At 35.5% G+C, this 20271-nt stretch overlaps 1 protein-coding gene and 1 long non-coding RNA gene across 2 annotated transcripts; both read left to right on the top strand.

The window, feature by feature from the left end:
* Window positions 1-720: 720 nt before the first annotated feature.
* On the top strand, window positions 721-5908 carry LOC129448641 (uncharacterized). The gene is made up of 2 exons (XR_012371621.1): window positions 721-1579; window positions 4857-5908. It is a non-coding gene; the product is annotated as an uncharacterized lncRNA (long non-coding RNA).
* Window positions 5909-7669: 1761 nt separating this feature from the next.
* On the top strand, window positions 7670-13219 carry LOC129448642 (uncharacterized). The gene is made up of 3 exons (XM_055211168.2): window positions 7670-7903; window positions 9867-10298; window positions 12407-13219. Exons 2-3 carry the CDS (start codon window positions 9996-9998, stop codon window positions 12557-12559), a joined length of 456 nt encoding a protein of 151 aa, XP_055067143.1. The 5' UTR covers window positions 7670-7903; window positions 9867-9995; the 3' UTR covers window positions 12560-13219.
* The last annotated feature ends 7052 nt before the right edge of the window (window positions 13220-20271 follow it).

Raw genomic sequence — 20271 nt, 5'->3', positions numbered from 1 at the left:
CCTTTCAATTTTCTTGAAAGTTCTCAGAAGGCAGCACAAAAGTTTTGAGGACAACTTGTAATGTGCTTTGTCTTTTGTAATCTTGGTAATGAAAAATTCCCCATCCACATTTCACCATCATTCTCTTCCTCACAGATCCAAGGCAGGCACGTGAAATCTCATTGGTTCTCACATGACCATGTTTAATGCAACATGATCTCACGGAAAGCTGTGTTATAGTCACGAAAAATGCCAGTAGCATGACTTTCTTTTGCGTGTCATTTTTTATGTATGTTCCCTCATTTTTTGCTCCTATTTTTTAATCATTGTCGCTTGGGGTTAGATTTGGGTTTTTGGTTAGGATGTACTTTTATGTATTGGTTTCTACATGTTTTTCTTCCGCTTTTATATTCTCTCCCGGAGTTGGGGTTAGAGTTGAGGTTTGGGTTAGGATTAATAAAAATGTAACAGAAAGTGATTCTAACCCCAACCAACAATGGTAAGAAAATAGAAAAAACAATGAAAAAAACAATACATTAAATAACACGAAAAAGAAAGTCGTGCCGCCGACATGAACAACTATATGGAAATGTGTGTGACGGACATGAAAAAGACATTTGTGCACAAGGCACGAAAAAAGCTGAATTTCATGCCATGGTCAACTAAATTTTTAGCTATGGGAGAGCAAAAAAATCAGGCCAGATTTAAAATGTTCTTTAAAGTTCTCATAAAAGTTCTTTTTTAATCTTGGTAATAAAAAATTCCCCATCTACGTTTCACCACCCTTTCTCTTCCTCCCAGATCCAATTATGTCAGCACATTGTTTCTTGCATGACCATGTTTAATGACTATAGTCATCATATGCTTTGTGGCAAAATAGTCATGAGACAAACGAGAAAGATTTCACAAGCAGTTTTAAAAAGTCACTTTGCTTGTAGACATTTGTTGCAACTCCTAAACATGTCAAACCATCAGAGAGTATGTGTTAGAGAAGTAAACTCTTATGTATTATTAAACGTAAAAGTTTTTAATTCAACTTAACTAATCTGAAATAGTGTTGAATCCACATGAAGGCACCGGCAGTAAGAGAATCTCAGACATGAGAAACTAAATATATTTGTGTTACTCCTCCCCGTTTAACTGACACTCATGTGACCACAAGAGGACAAAGTATGTGACTGAGAAAAGTTTACTTCCTCTTTGACAGAGTTTACAAAGCTGCGTCATCTCAAAAGAACACAAGACAAGAAATCAACAATTGATCTCAATAATGGCGGACTTGGACACGTCTGAGAAGGCAAAATTATTACAGCCTAACGAACCACCACCATATCAGGATCCCTCTCAGTATCCTAACACTGGATATCCTCCTCCAGGGAGCTATCCCAACACTTCTGGCTATCAGCAATATGGAGCTCCAGTCGGCCCATACGGCCAAGGGCCTTATCCTGGACATCCTGCAATCGCTGTACAGCCGACGGTTTATGTGACCGCCACACCGCTATTCAATCCACTGCCAGATTACCTGGGTTACTCCATTTTTACCCTGCTGTGCTGTTGTTTACCTCTGGGAATCGCTGCTCTTATTTTTTCCATCTCTGTAAGTTTTCTCTGTCTTATGCAATCTGAAGTACTGTTTGCTGGGTTGATTTCAACCAGTGGTTGGGATTTGACCCAACCTTTGGTTGAAACAAAACAGAATATGTTAAACATTAAATTCAGATCATCAAATGACATAAGCTACTCATTGACTGTTATTGAGTAATTATTATAATTGTCGGTTTTTAATACACCACTACTGACCTTACACAGATTCATATTCTTGAATTACTGCACAGTCGAGAAAAGAAAATATAATGAAGCACACTTTTACCTTGTTTTATGTTTTAGCGCTTATAAAAATATGTTTGGATTGTTATTCAAATATGTGGTCACAAGATTATGCAAGTCATGAGACTTTCTGTTATTGAGAAAGCGGGAGTTCTTTCAGTAAACAATGAACTTAACCTTTATGCATTTTGCGTGTCTAAATCAACTTTCAAGGTAATGTGTGTGATTACTGGGATCAATGATGTTTGCATTGGTAACCAGGTTAAATAAAGCCACGTAACCAAATAATGCAGTTTCGTCGTACAGCAATGTGATGTAGTTTATTAACACAGATACAGGAAGTTATAGTGGTTAAACAAACTATCACGCCTTGTCATGTGCTTCAATGACAAAGGGAATAGCTAGAAAAAAACACAAGCCCTTAAACGCAATAGGCCTGTAATTGTCATCTTTCAGACATGCAAAATATGCCAAACCAGAAGAGGTTTGACATTCTTTTGTAATCGTAATGGGAACCAAATAATTTTTTTACTATTACAAATGTATGTAAAAATTGCGGTATTACTGACAGCTGTTTGCTTAATGCTTATGCTTTATGTTATTTACTGGCAACAGTTTGTTTAAAGTTAAATGAATGTTAACAGGTCTTTATCTTTACAGAATAGAACTAGAGTAACAGCCTCGTGCAAAACTGGGAACCAAAACCTGAAGGAAAAAAAGGTTGATGCCCTACTGAAAAATCCAGCTAAGACCATCATGAGCTGGTAGCTGGTTTAAAGTGGCAGTAGCTGGTTTAAGCTGGTCCTCCCAGCCTGGCCTAGCTGGTGAGTCAGCTGGTCTCCCAGTCCAACTAGACCAGCTTAGAAACACAGCTAGACCATACCAGCAAAAACAGCTAAAACCAAGCTGGGAGACCAGCTTAAACCAGCTCACCAGCTTATGCTGGTCTTAGCTGGATTTTTCATCAGGGAGTATATTTCTGATTCCCAGAATGCTTTGCATGAGGCTGTTGTTTAATGGTTTTGTTCTGTAAAGATAAAGACCTGTTAATGTTTAATATTTATTTAACTTTGAACAAACTGTTACCAGTAAATAACAAATTTAAATCAATAGTAAGTTATAGGCAAACAACTACATAACTACAGCGATTATTTTACAGTGTAACCAGCTGTTGGGCATTTAAAGGAACAGTATGTAAGAAATTTATATCAATTAATTATAAAATGGCCCTGATATGTCACTAGACATTAAGAAATCATTTTCATTTCAAATACTTATATCACTGACAACAGGGGTCCGGGCAGGATATTGTCATTTAAAAAGTGGAGTTGCAGCCCTCAACTGATATTTATGTTGTCATTTTGTGTATTGGCCACTGGTGATTGCAGTACCAGGTTTAGCCACAAGTTTTGTGATTGCAATACCAGTTTTGGCCACAATCCTACATACTGTTCCTTTAATGTTAGATGAGGACATGGAGAATTTGTTTGAACATAATGTAGTATGTAATGTTAAAACCCAGTGCTGGGTACACACCAAAAGATAATCGAGCTGATTTTGAGGACAAACGCGCGCACGCTTTTAAGATTACCACGTGAAACGAAACAATATCCAATCAGAAAGCGAGATGATGGAAGACGGAAGCAGTCATGGCGCGCAGGACAAAGTGAAGTTGATTCAAAGTGAACTTGTACAGACCACGTTCCCGCTGTCTCCATGACTTCACCCAAACCATTTTCTTTTTTCCCCTTAATTTTTCTGTGAAAATCATTTCAAACACTATCACTGAAATTTCTTCCTGCATATCGTCCGCGCTTATTCTGAAGTCTCGCGAGATTTCCTGTGTTTACATTCCAGATTGGTTGAAAATCTGTTTGTGTGTGGTGTGCCACGATGTGTCGAAGACATACACTATAGGAGCAAAACGGTTAAATCTAGGATATTTGATCCTCATGTTTGTGGTCTCACATTTTGAAAATCTGATCAGATGTAAAAAATCTTTTGGTGTGTACCGGGCATTACTCCGATTATTCTTAATAAACTGATAACATAAAACATGCCTTTACTTAACTAAACTTTCTCATAGTTTTGTTTATGTGCGCATGTCTCCATGTGTAAAAGATAACCGTGATAAACAGAATTAAGTGTAAAGTAACGCATAAAAGTCTGCCCATGATCCGTGTTGATGGAGAAATTGTGAAATAAAAAACTTTCCTTGCATTTACAAGTTGTGCAAACATGAAAAGATATACAAGATAACTTTTGGCAGACTATCTGCAGTCTTATTTGAATGACTGTGTAGACTAGGCGGTGACACACTGCCTGCAAGTAACATGGCATATCCAAAAATCCCATGTAAGTGTAGTTTTCCGCTGGGCTGGTTTATTGATTTGCATATAAACGCATAAAAACCTGTTTCTATAATAAGTTGATTTTGGATAGACATTTGCTTATCTTGTGCATGTGAACACACTCACTTTATCTTAACGTAAAGTACTAGGCAAAAAATGATTTCAAGAAAACATTTTCTTAGTATTTTGGTCTTTGTTAAGATATCTAAAAATTCCTAAATTAAGATGCTTTTCCTTGATGAGCAAAACGAAGAAAATAAGTCTAGTTTTTAGACCAAAAATATAAAATTTAAGTGATTTTTTACATAATACAATCTGCCAATGGGGTAAGCAAATATTTCATGAATTTTTCTTGAATTTAGTGTTTCAGAAAAATGTTCAAGATTTTTTTTGTTTACCCCAATGGCAGATTTTTTTTGCTTGTATTATGCACAAAATCACTTAAATTTGATATTTTTGGTCTAAAAACTAGACTTATTTTCTTGGGTCGTTTTGCTCATCAAGAAAGGACCTTTTTAGTTTAGGAATTTTTAGATATTTTTACTGAAAACAGGACCAAAATATTGGGAATTTTTTTCTTGAAAATCATTTCTTGCAGTGTAGTACAGTATACTACAGATCTGAACATTTTTATCATGTTTGCTTATTTGTGAAAAACATGATTAACATCATGCTATTTTCCATTTGCTTTCCCAGACTCGGAATGCTAACATGTCCGGACACAGACAAGAAGCAGAGAACAGTTCAAGAATGGCTCTTACCCTCAACAATGTCGCTCTTGGTATCGGCCTTACCCTCCTTGTCGTGTATATCATCTGTGTGATTGTAATCAATGTCAATCAGCAATAATATATTTCCAAAATTATTAGACACATCATAACGATGAATACTACTACCATATACAAATCCCTCTAATGTCATTTTTTTAAGCACATATGTATTGCACCTTAAACTTTGCTTTCTCTTGCTCAGATTATAATTATGAAACTTTCTAAACTACATTAGTGAAGTGTTTCATATGATTTTAAATGCTTTATCTATTTTAGAGCTTCTCAGCCATGTCCTGGACCTTTGTATTATAAGTCTTTATTTAAAACCCTATAAGATGAAACAGGTGTGTTAGATAAGGGAGACATACAAAAAGTAGTGATGTGGTGAGCTATACTCAGGTTTAAAAGGTATTGATACTGTATTTGACAGGATAATCATTATTGACTTAAAGGTGCAGTGTGTAAATTTTAGCGGCATCTAGTGGTGAGGTTGCGAATTGCAACCAACGGCTCAGTCCACTGCTCACCCCTAATGCTCTCACATAGAAAAGCTATGATATCCACCACCGGACAAGCATTTCATAGTCGGAGACCACTTAGTAAAAAAATGTTGTCCGTTAAGGGCTTCTGTAGAAACATGGCGGCCCAAAATGGCGACTTCCATGTAAGGGGACCCTCCGTGTATGTAGATAAAAACGTATTATTCTAAGGTAATAAACACATAACGGTTCATTATGAAAGGTCTTTATAAACCCCTGATAATATTGTTTTGAATATTATTTAGCATTTCTTTCAAGAGATCATTTTAAAAATTACACACTGCACCTTTAAAATGAACAAAATGTATATGCTTTAAAATAGATTATTATATTCTTTAAATCAATGGAAGCTGTGATTATTAAAGTAAATGTATTTTATGATATGTCGTTGTACAGCTTGCTTTTGACTGTAGATTCAATAAAAATTTAAACCACTAAAGTTGAAGTGTGCCATGCAATCCGTTTACATTTTACAGACACTTACAGCAATTTACAGTGCAACGAAATATGCCTACATTTTTTATAATCCGTATCCATGAATTCAAACCCACATCCTTTGTGCTGCTAATGCAATTCTCTGCCAACAGGTCTAACAAGGCATCTAATAGTTTTTGTGTGGCAATAAAATTTCCCTTATTAGCAAACAACAATTAGTCTATTAACACAAACTATTGCTAAACAAAGAACAATATTGCTTCACTTGCAAAGCAGAACTGAATAGAAGGAGCCTTTCGATGGGAATTGAAGGGTGGAGCAGACCCGAATGTGAAGCAGATTTGTATATTAAGCAAATCCTGTTTCAGAATTACCTGCATGTGCACCTTTTATAGAGGACAACACAAACTGTTACGCATAATGGGGCGGTCCCGGACAGGGATTAGCTTAATCCAGGACTAGGCCTTAGTTTAATTAGGAAATATAACTAGTTTTAACGAACATGCCTTACTAAAAACATTACCTGTGTGCATTTTGAGGCAAAACAAAGGGCACTTATGTATTTTAAGATATGTAAGTGCAAGTTGTTTTCAGTTTGGACAGCTCTTAAAAATGTTTTAGTCTATGACTAGTCTAATCCCTGTCCGGGAAACCGCCCCAATATTTTTTGAGTAGGCTAGATTTGAAAGACCACCTTCATCTGTCTGTGAAAGATCAACATGGGTGTCTGCCATGATAAGGGATTTACCAGGTGCAGATGCAAATTTAAAGTCATATTTGAACAATCTGATAGCATGTAGGCTACTGTGTTCCTGGTGGATATCTGCTTTCACTGTTTGTATTTGATAAGATAAGAAATGTCTTGATGCCTGCATGTCTATCTTTTACACATGACTTTGTTTCATGGAAGACCAGGAAAAAACTGCACTTACTGGTTACTGAAAGTTAATAAAACCAGACATTTTGTTGATTTTTTAAGCCATTATTCATACCTTGTAAACAGCCCTTTTGCAAAAACAACACATAAAAAATGAATGAATAAATAAATAAAATAAAAAGACAAAATTTGAAAAGAATAGGTAAGGTTTACAACTATTTAAAAAAGAGGAATTTAAAGCATTGTAATAGTCCACAGTCCTGATAGCTTTGCAAATTGAATGTCCTTTAAGTGTTTTAAAATAAATCTTCAATTGAATCTTAAATCGGGTAATATTGGGCTTAATCCGAAACTACTTGCATTTATGAATGTTAACCTAAACTTAACTTACCACATAAAAAGACTTACCAACATTATTATTTATAATGTTTTGCAGGTTGTGGTTAGATGGGATACAGCTACTGCCAAAATCTCGTAAATTCTCGCCGGAGGAACGCTGTTTTCCTCCTAATCCTACTAAACCTAGCCCTACATCTCACGAGATTCTGGCGTAACTGCCGTATCCCCTCTAGTCTGAATCTGTTTGCCACTCGTGCAGCCTCCATAATTGTCTTATTTAAAAAATATTAACAATTATAAAGTTGACTATTATTCTTAGTTAATCGTAAATTGTTATAAAATGCTCATGATTTGCCAATGTAATGCTCTCTTAACTGAAATAAACCAGGCTTTATGACGTATGCAGTCTGCATGTGCGACCTCGGGAGGCTGCAGCCTTTGGATTGAGAAATGGCATCTATTACATAATTCGGATATTTTCCCACCTCGAACACGGAAATAACGTGTGTATTAAGTAACATTAAACGTATTTAGTATGAGTAAACATTCAACGTGTTTAGTAACGTCAAAAAAGCGCAATTTCAGACATTATTTCCGGGTTGAGGCAATAAACTATGGAACGGAGCTTGGACTGGAGCTGACCCGGTTCATAACGGATCCTGAAACGTGACTCTACAGACGAGGCGTGGCGAATTTTCTCTTGTGGTACTTTCATGTCATCCGCCTGTCGGGTCTCTGTTGCGTTGTGTGAAGGCAAACACTTCCTAACATCTTCCTAACAAGGTATTGCTTTGTTTTGGACGATTAACTTTCCCAATTCTGTTCTTCATAAACCCATAATGTGGCGGCAACATGATGCGCAAACATCACAATCCTCACGAAATTGAAGGAGTTTTAATGGGCAACACTTTACAAGTTCCACTGAAGTAATACATTTGCTAGCAACAATTTATAATTAACAATACAGTATTTGTATCTTTAATAATGATAATATTAATTATTGTCTGTTTACGTTAACTGTGCATCAGCTAATGTTTAAAAAATCCCTTACGAAAATTAACCGGGTTTTTTGTGGTAAAAGTGGTAGTAACCATGTTGGTGTATTGAATACTATTGGCAAAATCATGGTTTCACTTAACCAACCATGGTTTAACTATTGAAAACCATGTATACAAAATCACGGTTATTTTGTGCTGACCATGGTTTTACTGTAATGTTTTTTTTTTCAGTGTAGTAAAACCATGGAAAATTTTCGAAAGTTATGTACCAAGATACTGTAAATAAATGCTGTGGAAATATTTCTCGTTTAGTTCATGCAAGCTAATGTAGTTAGTTTACATTTACAAATAGTGCATTGCTGAAAAGTATTATCTAGATACGTTTAGTTTGTGTAAAAGTACTTTGTTATCATTTGGCAAAAAAGTCGTTTTAGGCCCTGCTCACACATCCTTTATTTCGTCCAACTGTGTGTATATATATATATATATATTTAAAAGAAAATGAAATTTAAATAAAAACATTTGAGCTGTAGGCCATTTTACATTTTTGATGATGAGTGCATATAATTGTTTTAGTTTCGGTGCCGTGCCGTTTCACCGCTTTCAATGTTGCTGCAGCAATGCCTTTTTCTCTCAGTCTATTAATTTGTCCCCACCCCTATTTGGTTTTCTCTCAGTCTATTAATTTGTCCCCACCTTTATTTGGTTTTCTCTCAGTCTGTTAATTTGTCCCCACCCCTATTTGGTTTTACGCTTGAACTCCAGTGAATGCAACTAACCAGAGCTCATGACCACATAACCACTTATTGTGTGCATTGGAAAATAATGTGTAAGTTATTTTATATATTTTAATGGTTGTGCCTAGTTACTGTAAAGGGATAGTTTACTCAAAATTCTGTGTCATGTTGTTGTGAACCTGTATGAGTTTTTTTTCCTACTATGAAAGTCAATGGTTACCATCAGTTGTGTGCTTACCATCATTTATAAAAAAAAAAAAAAACTTTCTTTGTGTTCATCAGAAAAAAGAAATTCATACAGGTTTAAAACAACATGAGGATGAGAAAAAGATGACAGAATTTTTGGGTGAACTATCCCGTTAACTGTGTCCTAATTATCAGTATGCATCAAAAAAGGGTGACACTTTAATTTTGTGTCTGTGTTTTTTCAGTTATTGTATTAAAAAGGAGATATGTCCGGTGATTATCCTCGGAAGGGTGGAGCTAATGGGAAATGTTTACTCTGTTTATGGGTTCTGGCTAGATGGGATACAGCTATGGCCCCTGAAATGTTGGATTTAGGGTTATGTTTGGGGGTAGAATTAGGATGAAAACAGCCCTCATCCGGTGATATATACGATATTTTGACTGTAGCTGTATCCCTTCTAGCCACAACCCTGTTTATGCTGGCCTTCAAGGGAAACAGGAGGAGTTTAGACGCTGGTTCGGGTTGAAAGGAGTCGTTGTCACTGGAAGTTTTACAATGTGGGCATATACGTACAGTTGCCAAGTTCTTAAACTCTAAAAACATTTCTGAAATTCCTTAGCTTCCTTGCTTTCATCCACTACAAATGCTAAAGTGTCACGTCACCTCACCATTAATCATATTGACTGTATACTTGACTTACATGGAGTCATATAGATAACATATATTTGACATAGTAACTATACCAGTTTTTCCATATTGTAAAATATATGTTACTGGAAACCAAAGCTGAATTTCTTGTTACTCCTCCCTTATGAACGCTAAAGCTCCCCTCCCATTTGCCTGCTACAAAAGTAATCCTCACCATATCCAACAAAGGTCTACAAAAGAAAAAGCTTGAACTAGAGGTCAGATAGACGACAACAGATCACAAGCAAAAAAAGTACAGACAGAAAATGGATCCCAGCTGGAATTCATCAGATAAGTCAGGCATTGCGCAGCCTGCACCTCCACCATACCAGGCAAACCAAGGATACCCTAATGCTGGATATCCACCCCAGCAATATGGACCTCCAGGTGGCCAACCAATCCCACAGGCTCAATATCCAGGACAGCCTCCGATCACTGTACAGCCGACAGTTTATGTGGGCCCCACTCCACTGGCAAATCCACTGCCGGATTACCTGGGTTACTCCATCTTTACCATGCTGTGCTGCTGTTTACCACTGGGCATTGCTGCTCTGATTCACTCCATGTCTGTAAGTGTGAATCATTTTCTTATTTATTTAATTCTGCAAATAATATATATTATGCTACTTTTGTAGCAGGCAAATGGGAGTGCCACTTGTTCAGATTCTGTAGTTTAATTATTGTACTTCAAAAAAAAAAAAATTATATATATATATATATATACTTTTTTTTTTTGAAGTACAATAATTAAACTACAGAATCTGAACAAGTTTAAACTAAACTTCCCTATTTCCTATGAACATATTTGGATCATATGAACATATGTGCATTTAGTTAGATAGATAGATAGATAGATAGATAGATAGATAGATAGATAGATAGATAGATAGATAGATAGATAGATAGATAGATAGATAGATAGATATTTATGCTCTAATAGCTTCCGAATGGCAAATGCTTCCTAAGTGCCACAGGCAATATACAATTTCTTTGAGAGAAATATAATTCCTTGACGTCTTCTTGATCACAAGGGTTTTTTGTAAGGGAGTTGTGACATGCAACACCCACTGACATTTCAAAAGAAGTCACGCAAGCATCATTAAGCAGCTGTTTGGACTGTAGTCCATAGAGGCTCAGTAATGTAATATCCTGTTTATCATTTATCAATGACCCTTGGTGTTTGCTTGCACAAAAAGAGTATTTCCATATTAAGTTTGTTTGGATTTATGAGCAAACAAACCTGCTTTCAGTGCCATGTGAAAAACTGTTTATATAAACCAAGATCATAGTTTTACTACTATATTGTACATGAGTTGGAGCAACATTTTATAAACATGTTTGTTATGTGTCCATTGTGGTTAAGAGTCACATTTTACAGTAAAATGCTTTTTTACCAGGTATGTCGATATTAGGGATCGACCGATATGGATTTTTCAGTGCCGATACCGGTTTTTGTTTCATCAGCCTTAGCCGATGACCGATACAGCTGCCGATATTTGGAGCCGATACTGCTTTTGCTCACTCAATTTATATTATAAAAATTATGTAAAAAATGGCATGTTGTTAAAAAGAGATGTTATTAGTTTGGACAGACATTTTTTTTAGTCTAGGACTAGTCTAATCCCTGTCCAGGGGCCGGTTGCACCAGCTGTGCGTAAGTTACAACGTAGCTTAGTTACGACGTAAATGGGCACTAAGTTACAACTTATGCACTACTAAATGTTTTTGCGTTGCACCATTAAACTTAGTTTAAACGTAACAATACGTTGTAACTAAATATTTACGGAAGCCCCTGTCCATGAATAACGTTTGGAATAAGATGTCATCCAGATTATATAACATCGATGAGCTCGTATTAATTATGAAGAGCCGCAAATTCGTCAACGAGTTTTCAAGAACTGTTTAATTTTCTGTGTATCCATCAATTAAAATAAGATTTAAAATGTCTTGCGGTTTATTTTCTCTTCCATGTGTGGGATATATATTTTCAATTAAAAGTGTAATGTTTTGAGTTCGATAACATATGCTTTAACGTCTTTTTTTAACTTTCAGTTTAGGCGAGACAATAATGAGTTTGAAATTACGTACTGTTCAGACTATTTCCTGTTTGCCCATTATAAGGCGTGTGATTGGGTTAAGAAAAATAAACGTCATTCTATGCGACAACGCATTACTTTATGGAGAGCTTACGACCTACTAGCTACGTTCTGCCTTAAGAACAAGTGGTGCAACCGAATTAAGTAAAGAGTTAGTTATAAACTAGCTAGTAGTTACTAAGCCTCTAGTTTGGACTTTACGTCCCAGTTTAAGTAAGAACTTACGAACGACTGGTGCAACCCGACCCAGGAAACTGCTCCATACAGATGAGAAATAAAACCCGCTTTGTTCAGTTAGGCTGAGCTTTCGATGTTGTCATGGAAAGGTTGGTTGTTTTTAGTCACATGACCTGCAATTGCTTGCGGCTTCCAGCACTCTGTCTGTAAATAATGCCGTAAAAAAAGGGCGAACACGGAAGCCATGTATCGGCCGATACACATAAAACTCGCAAATATCGGCCCGATTTATCGGTCGGCCGATATATCGGTCTATCACTAGTCGATATCAAATGCACGAGAACATAAAAGGGAAATTATGAGAAACAGTTATTTGACATAATGTTTCACACTTGCTTTCACAGACTCGAAATGCCAACATGTCCGGACAACAACAATTAGCGGAGAAAAACTCCAGAATGGCACGCATACTTAATCACACTGCTGTTGGTTTGGGTATCACTTTCATTGTAGTGTATATCATCATTGTCATTGTCTACGCTATACGTTTACACTAAAAAAAGTTTCAGGGTTGCACATGATTTTTCTTAAAAAAAAAAATTGGATCTATGTAATTTAATTATGTACACCAGTTCAACATGATTGAATCGGGTTTTCTTAAAACTAAATTAATTTAAATTTGTGTTACTTTCATTTTAAGAAAACCTAATTTAATTATGTTCAACCGATGTCCAGAAGTTTTTTTCAGTGTATAAAGTGACATAGCGATCAATGCAGTGTTTCGAATATGATGTTATTAAAATGTTTGATATTCTGCTTTTGAATGTAAAAGCTTTATGTATAATGGTCACTTTGTTTATGCTAAACATCAATGGGTGGTGCCGTGCATATAACTAATAATGACATGTTGACTCATATTGACTTGATTAATTCATTGGTTTATTTTTTTTTACTTAATTAAAAAGAATGATTTGACTTTTTGTTGTGCTTTAACAGAATTAAACTTTCAGGGTTAATGAGACATTTCTTAAATTTTTGGTGAGTTTGGTGAACAAAATATAAATGCATTTACCATTTGCAGTATATTTTCAGCTATAACCATATGTAACTGGTTTATAGTCTACTAATTATAATATCCTGTGCCAGACATTTTATCCTACTATTCTGTATGTGCTGTGTGCATTAATGAGAACAATAAAACCTCCAGTAATCATCAAGTGTTTTTTGTAAAATTACGAGTTTTCATTTTTAAATCTAAAATTTTAAAAGATTAAGATGCTTACATTTAGTGCAGTGCAGAAATACTTACATTTGAATCTACTTAAAGTCACAATGAAATTGAAATGAAAAACACATTTTTTTCCCAATATATGTTATTTTATATATATATATATATATATATTAGTAATATATGCTTGTGTCTTAAAAAGATAATTCACTCAAAAATGAAAATTCTGTCTCATTTTTTTGTAAAACTGCTTAAAACAACATGAGGATGAGAAAAAGATGACAGACTTTTAGGGTGAACTATCCCTTTAACTGTGTCCTAATTATCAGTGTGCTTTACAGTTTTTTTTATTCGCTTTGGTGCTATTTTCACAAGTATGTGGTAACAACTGTTAGTACAAAACTCAAAGCAGATCATCAAAGAGTCATTTTTTTTCAAACATGTAATCACATGTTCAATTGACTAAGTACAACACACAAAATTATACATTCACTTTTTCACCACACTTAATCATTGTGTCATCAAAGAAATACATTTCATTTGAAGTAATTGTCTTTCACAATGCAATGCTTATAATACTTTTGATATGCTTCTCATCTCATTTGCGTGAATACATTTGACCAGCACTAAATCCAACTGATCTTAATGGTTAATCACTGAACCATTTGGCAAACCTATATATTTTCATTTCAGCAATATACAGTATATGGATTTTGAGAACTACAGAAATAAAACCTGTGTTTGTACGAACATATAAAGTATGTGTAACCACATCAATTGCTAATTGATTTTACATGGTAACCACAGTTGGTCATTATAGTTTACTGTAAAAGTGGGGGTGAAACACTGGCAATTTATTTCAACATGAAACAGGACATACAGCAAGGAATAAGAAGATCTTGTGGACAAGGGATCCGTCAAGGAGGTGGGCATGGGCATCCACAGAGAGGTCAAAGAGGTGGACGAAAATCTACGGCCAAATGCTCAAGACAGGCTTGATCCAAATTTACTGTAAAGTAATGTGTGCACTGTTATGTTTTGTTCTCATTTAGTTACATTATAGAAAGTATACCTACGTTACTATTTTATCTGAAAAATAAAAACTGTAATTTGCTCAAATGATTGTAGAGGATGTTTTCATTGATCCTTCACTTGATTACACATAGAATGGATATTTTGGAAATGATAGATTATGTAAGTAATGTAAGTGTATTGCCTAACGTGAAACTGTGTAATATGTATTTTTTAGTACTGTAGCACATTTATTTCAACACTTTTAAGGCTGATTTGAAACATGTATCTTGCATTGTTTGCTGTTGGATGAACTGATTGTTAAAAGTGCTAAACTGAAAGATCACACCGTTGTATTTCGGTGATTAAAACAAATGTTCTCATTACATATTACAATAATCTTGTATTTGAAACAATGATTATGTGGACTGAAAACATGTGCAACTTACTGAAAGCATTACCTCAGCTTTTGAAAGAATGACTAGCTGCGTTACAAGTGTGATCAGTTTGGATTTTTGTACTAAGAGTTTTGAAAATGTACACCAATAATAATACCAAAGCGAATAAAAAAAACTGTAAAAAATCAGGGTGACGCTTTATGTTTTGTGTCTGTGTTTCTTCAGTCAGTGTATTTAAAAGGAGATATGTCTGGTTATCTTCGGAAGGGTGGGGCTATGGGAAATGTTTACTCTGTTTATGGGTTCTGGCTAGATCAGCTGGCCCCTGAAATGTTGGGTTTTGCGGTAGGATTAAGATGAAAACAGCGCTCATCTGGTGATATTTCAAGATATTTTGTCTGTAGCTGTATCCCTTCTAGCCACAACCCTGTTTATGCTGGCCTTCAAGGGAAACGGGAGGAGTCTGGACGCTGGTTCGGGTTGAATGGAGTCTTTGTGACTGTATGTTTTACAATGTGGGCATATACGTACCGTTGCCAAGTTATTAAACTCTAACAACGTTCCTGAAATTCCTTAGCTTCCTTGCTTTGATCCGCTACAATGTTTTAGCTCAGTAATGTTAAGTTTTTATTTAAAAGTGTGTTTACTTTCACGCCACCACACCTTTAATGATATTGACTATATACTTTGACCCACATGGAGTCATATAGACACACATATTTGACATAGTAACTATTATAGCGGTTTTCCATTATACAATTAGAGGTATTAACATAATGTATGTTACTGGAAACCAAAGCTGAATTTCTTGTTACTCCTCCCTTATGAAAGCTACAGCTCCCCTCCCATTTGCCTGCTACCAAAGTAATCCTCACCATATGCGACAAAGGTCTACAAAAGAAAAAGCTTGAACCAGAGGACAGCAAGACGACAACAGAAAATGGATCCCAGCTGGAATTCATCAGAGAAGTCAGGCATTGCGCAGCCCGCACCTCCACCATACCAGGCAAACCAAGGATACCCTAATGCTGGATATCCACCCCAGCAATATGGACCTCCAGGTGGCCAACCAATCCCACAGGCCCAATATCCAGGACAGCCTCCGATCACTGTACAGCCGACAGTTTATGTGGGCCCGACTCCACTGGCAAATCCACTGCCGGATTACCTGGGTTACTCCATCTTTACCATGCTGTGCTGCTGTTTACCACTGGGCATTGCTGCTCTGATTCACTCCATGTCTGTAAGTGTGAATCATTTTCTTATTTATTTAATTCTTAATAATGAGGAAATCTGCAAATAATCCTTTTTTAAAGTACAATAATTAAATTACACTTTAGATTATGAACAAGTTTATTGTAAACATCCCTATCATTGACAAACTCAGATCATATGAACATATGTGCATTTAGATAGATAGATAGATAGATAGATAGATAGATAGATAGATAGTTAGATAGATAGATAGATAGATAGATAGATAGATAGATAGATAGATAGATAGATAGATAGATAGATAGATATGCTCTAATAGGTTCCGAATGGCAAATGCTTCATAAGTGCCACAGACAATATACAATTTCTTTGAGAGAAATAATATTCCTTGACGTCTTCCTGATCACAAGGGTTTTTTGTTAGGGAGTTGTGACATGCAACACCCACTGACATTTCACAAGAAGTCACGCAAGCATCATTAACCAGCTGTTTGGACTTAGTCCATAGAGGCTCAGTAATGTATCCTGTTTGTCATTTATCAATGACCCTTGGTGTTTGCTTACACAAAAGGAATATTTCCATAAGGTTTGTTTGGATTCGTGAGCAAACAAACCTGCTTTCAGTGCCATGAGAAAAACTGTTTATATAAACCAAGATCATATTTTTACTACTACTATTGTACATGAGTTGGAGCACTGAACATTTAATAATCATGTTTGTTGTGTGCACATTGTGTTTAAGAGTCAGATTTTACAGTAAAATGCTTTTTTTACCAGGTATGTTGATATCAAATGCATGAGAACATAAAAGGGATATTATGAGAAGCATTTATTTGACACAATGTTTCACACTTGCTTTCACAGACTCGAAATGCCAACATGTCTGGACAACAGCAATTAGCGGAGAAAAGCTCCAGAATGGCACGCATACTTAATCACACTGCTGTTGGTTTGGGTATCACTTTCATTATAGTGTATATCATCATTATCATTGTCTACGTTCGGGTTGCACATGATTGAATTAAGTTTTCTTAAAATGATTTTTCTTGTTGGATCTACATAATTTAATTATGTACACCAGTTCAACATGATTGAATCAGGTTTTCTTAAAACTAAATTAATTTAAATTTATGTTAATTTCATTTTAAGAGAACCTATAATTGAATCAAGTTCAACCGATGTCCAGAAGTTTTTTTTCAGTGTATAAAGTGATATAGCGATCAATGCAGTGTTGAATATGATTTTATTAAAATGTTTGATATTCTGCTTTTAAATGTAAAAGCTTTATGTACAATGGTGACTTTGTTTATGCTAAACATCAATGGGCGGTGCCATGCATATAACTATTAATGACATGTTGACTCATATTGACTTGATTAATTCATTGGTTTATTTTTTTACTTAATTAAAAATAATTATTTGACTTTTTGTTGTGCTTTAACAGAATTAAACTTTCAGGGTTAATGAGACATTTCTTAAATTTTATGAGTTTGGTGAACAAAATATAAATGCATTTACCATTTGCAGTATATTTTCATTATAACAAGCTATAACCATGTAACTGGTTTATAGTCTAATATTATAATATCCTGTGCCAGACATTTTATCCTACTATTCTGTATGTGCCGTGTGCATTAATGAGAACAATAAAATCTCCAGTAATCATCAAGTGTTTTTTGTAAAATTATGAGTTTTAAAATTTTAAGAGATTAAGATGCTTATATACTTACATTTGAATCTACTTAAAGCCACAATGAAATTGATATGAAAAACTATTTTTTTCTGAACATTGTGATATATTTTTTCTTACAAACAACTTATCTGTGAGCTTTATTATTATTTATTTAATTAATTCATGTGCCCTCAAAAAATCTGAACCAAAAAAACCAAATCTCCTCCCCTTCTCGAAATGATCTTGGTTTACTACAGTCATATGATATGGCAGGTGGGCGGGGTCCGGAAAAAGATTGCAGCAAATCGCAAAGTGGCCCAACTTCTAACAATTCAATCAGTTCTCAATGGATGATTTCAAGTCCAGCCCTACCTTTTAAAGGTCCTTCCTGTGTTTTTAAAGCTTTGATTATGTTTACAGTGCACAATATATCACGTGTTCATGGTTCACATGTAAAAAAGCTGTATTTTTCACCCAATTTACTTATCTCTATACCACTGCTTTCACTGTCCTAAAAACGGGCTGATGTCTTCCTTGTTTTAAGAAGTCCCTCCTTCAGAAATACGTAAAGAGCTCGGATTGTGTAGTTTGTTTAGTATGTTGTGAATCGACATCAGCTTCGCTTAGCCAGAGCCATTTGAGCTTAGCTGGCAACTGATTTATTCCTGTGGGCGGAGTTTAGTCAAAAACGGTTTTATTGACGTAATTCAACCGGAAAGTTAAGGGCTGTAATCCAACCGCCGGTTCGCTGTAGGCTTTGAAAGAGGACTTCTGGCAGTAAACTTTGAGTTTCATCATTTTGCAGGTATTATTTATACTCTAACAGCAACATTTCACAGTAAATACAGTTAGAAAAATGGGATCAGGAAAAACGGGACCTTTAACTTTTCAGAAGCTGTTTCACTCATTTATACGTCAACACGGGGAAAAAAGACAATGGCTACTTCCGTTTCATGGCGACTTTAAAGCAACACTATGTAGTTTTTTTACCTTTAAATAATTTCTCTAAAATTATTTCAGTGATAGAACAACTCTTAACTGGATGAATTGTACTGTTGCTGCAACCTGAGCAGCCTCCTAGCTGCTACAAGCATACTCTGAAAGTGGCGGTGGAGGGTAGAAAACACAGCCCCGCCCCTCCCCCTGCCTACAGAAGAGTGTCTGATACCAGGCACTGTTGCGCTTTTCAACCACATGGGGGAGCTGTAAGTCATTTTTACATAAAAACTACATAGTGTTGCTTTAAAGCAGCAATCTGTAGTTTTGGCCTCTCTATCACCATCTCTGTTTATAATATAAAATTACAGTTATTTGCGGAGTGATTTTCTGTACTTCTGTTGTGCTTCGCCCCGCTACACTGTGCAGGTGAATGTGATGTCTGTGATCACCGCATCAGATCGGATCTGTCAGTATACTATATATCAACGTAACGGAAGTACTTACAATTTATACATTAATCATGATTGTGAATCAGTGCAAGGTAATGAGATCATTTTAACACATTTTTACTCAATAACTGATTTTTGTTTCTTTTTTTAACAGAATAAAATGTTACTGCAGCTTTAAGTATCTAAAGTAATTTGTTGTGATAAATGACAGACAAACAGGCAGGCTAAGGAAAGCGGACCCAGATGCAATTTATTTAGAGTACAAACAAGAAACCAGATAATCCAACATACAGGAAACAAGAACCACGAACAAATACGTCCATACATTAATTAATTCAACAACTGACAAGCTAACTATCAACAGACATGGCTATAAATACATGATGGGAACCAATGACAAGCACGAAACAATGAAGTAATAAATTACAAAGAGATGGATGTGGTTACAATGACCTTCCACGACAACAAACGGAAACTAGACTTTCAAAGGTGGAGGAATAAACATCAAATGCTGATTTGCAAACATTGAAGAAGATGACTTTCAAAGTAAAAGCGCAAGACAAGGGAGACAGACAGACACCATACAGTACATGCATCCCAGGTTAGTTGTGATTTAAAGAATTAACAAATAAAATAAATGATGTGTCACTGAATCAATAAATAAAATTAGAGAGTAAACATCACATGAAGAATAATGAATGAAGAAATGCTTGAATGCAAGGATGATTTGTATTTTAATGTTAATAATGTGCAAAAGGTACAAACCCCAAAGTAACTTTATTTCCTGGGATTGGTGATGTAGTAAAGACCGACATTATCATAATTCCTCCCGCTTCAGACTCACACAGCCTGTAAGTTAACTCCTGTCAGCATTGCATTGTGACCGAATCTTTAAAACATGGTAAGGAGCGTCACTTTTTCAGGCTGACGTTAGAGGTATTCAGGCCAATCACAACGTACAGGTTAGCTGGCCAATCAGGGACACAGAGCTTTTCAAATTGATGAGTTTTGTACAAAATCTGTGAGTTTCAGGAACAGAGTGACATCTGAAGCTACTAAAATGTACGGTATGTGGAAAATGTGAAAAATACGTGCTGTTTATCATCTTGACTTTGTTAAAAAAAATTGAATGTCTATCATTGTTTCAGCAATCATTTTAATTTAGGACACCTGTGGGGTTACTCTAAAGTTAAGGCCGTTTTTAGGATGTTTTGTCAAGTTAGGATGCTTCTGTAATACTACTTTCCTATCTGCAGTTAAGATAATGCACTTATGAACATCATTCTGTAATAGTTTTTGTCGTAAATGAGGTTCTAATGGAAATTAAGATTTTCAAGTTAAGACAAAAATGAAATTAT

Source organism: Misgurnus anguillicaudatus, chromosome 10, assembly GCF_027580225.2.
Source record: "Misgurnus anguillicaudatus chromosome 10, ASM2758022v2, whole genome shotgun sequence".
In the NCBI taxonomy this organism is placed as follows: domain Eukaryota; kingdom Metazoa; phylum Chordata; class Actinopteri; order Cypriniformes; family Cobitidae; genus Misgurnus; species Misgurnus anguillicaudatus.
The sequence above is the reverse complement of the archived record's forward strand: the minus strand, read 5'-3'. Positions and strand labels throughout refer to the sequence as shown.

Coding starts and splice junctions, on each gene's coding strand:
- LOC129448642 (XM_055211168.2), top strand. CDS start 9,996: ATGGATCCCAGCTGGAATTCATCAGATAAGTCAGGCATTGCGCAGCCT. Junction 10,299..12,406: donor CTCTGATTCACTCCATGTCT/GTAAGTGTGAAT, acceptor TTGCTTTCACAG/ACTCGAAATGCCAACATGTC.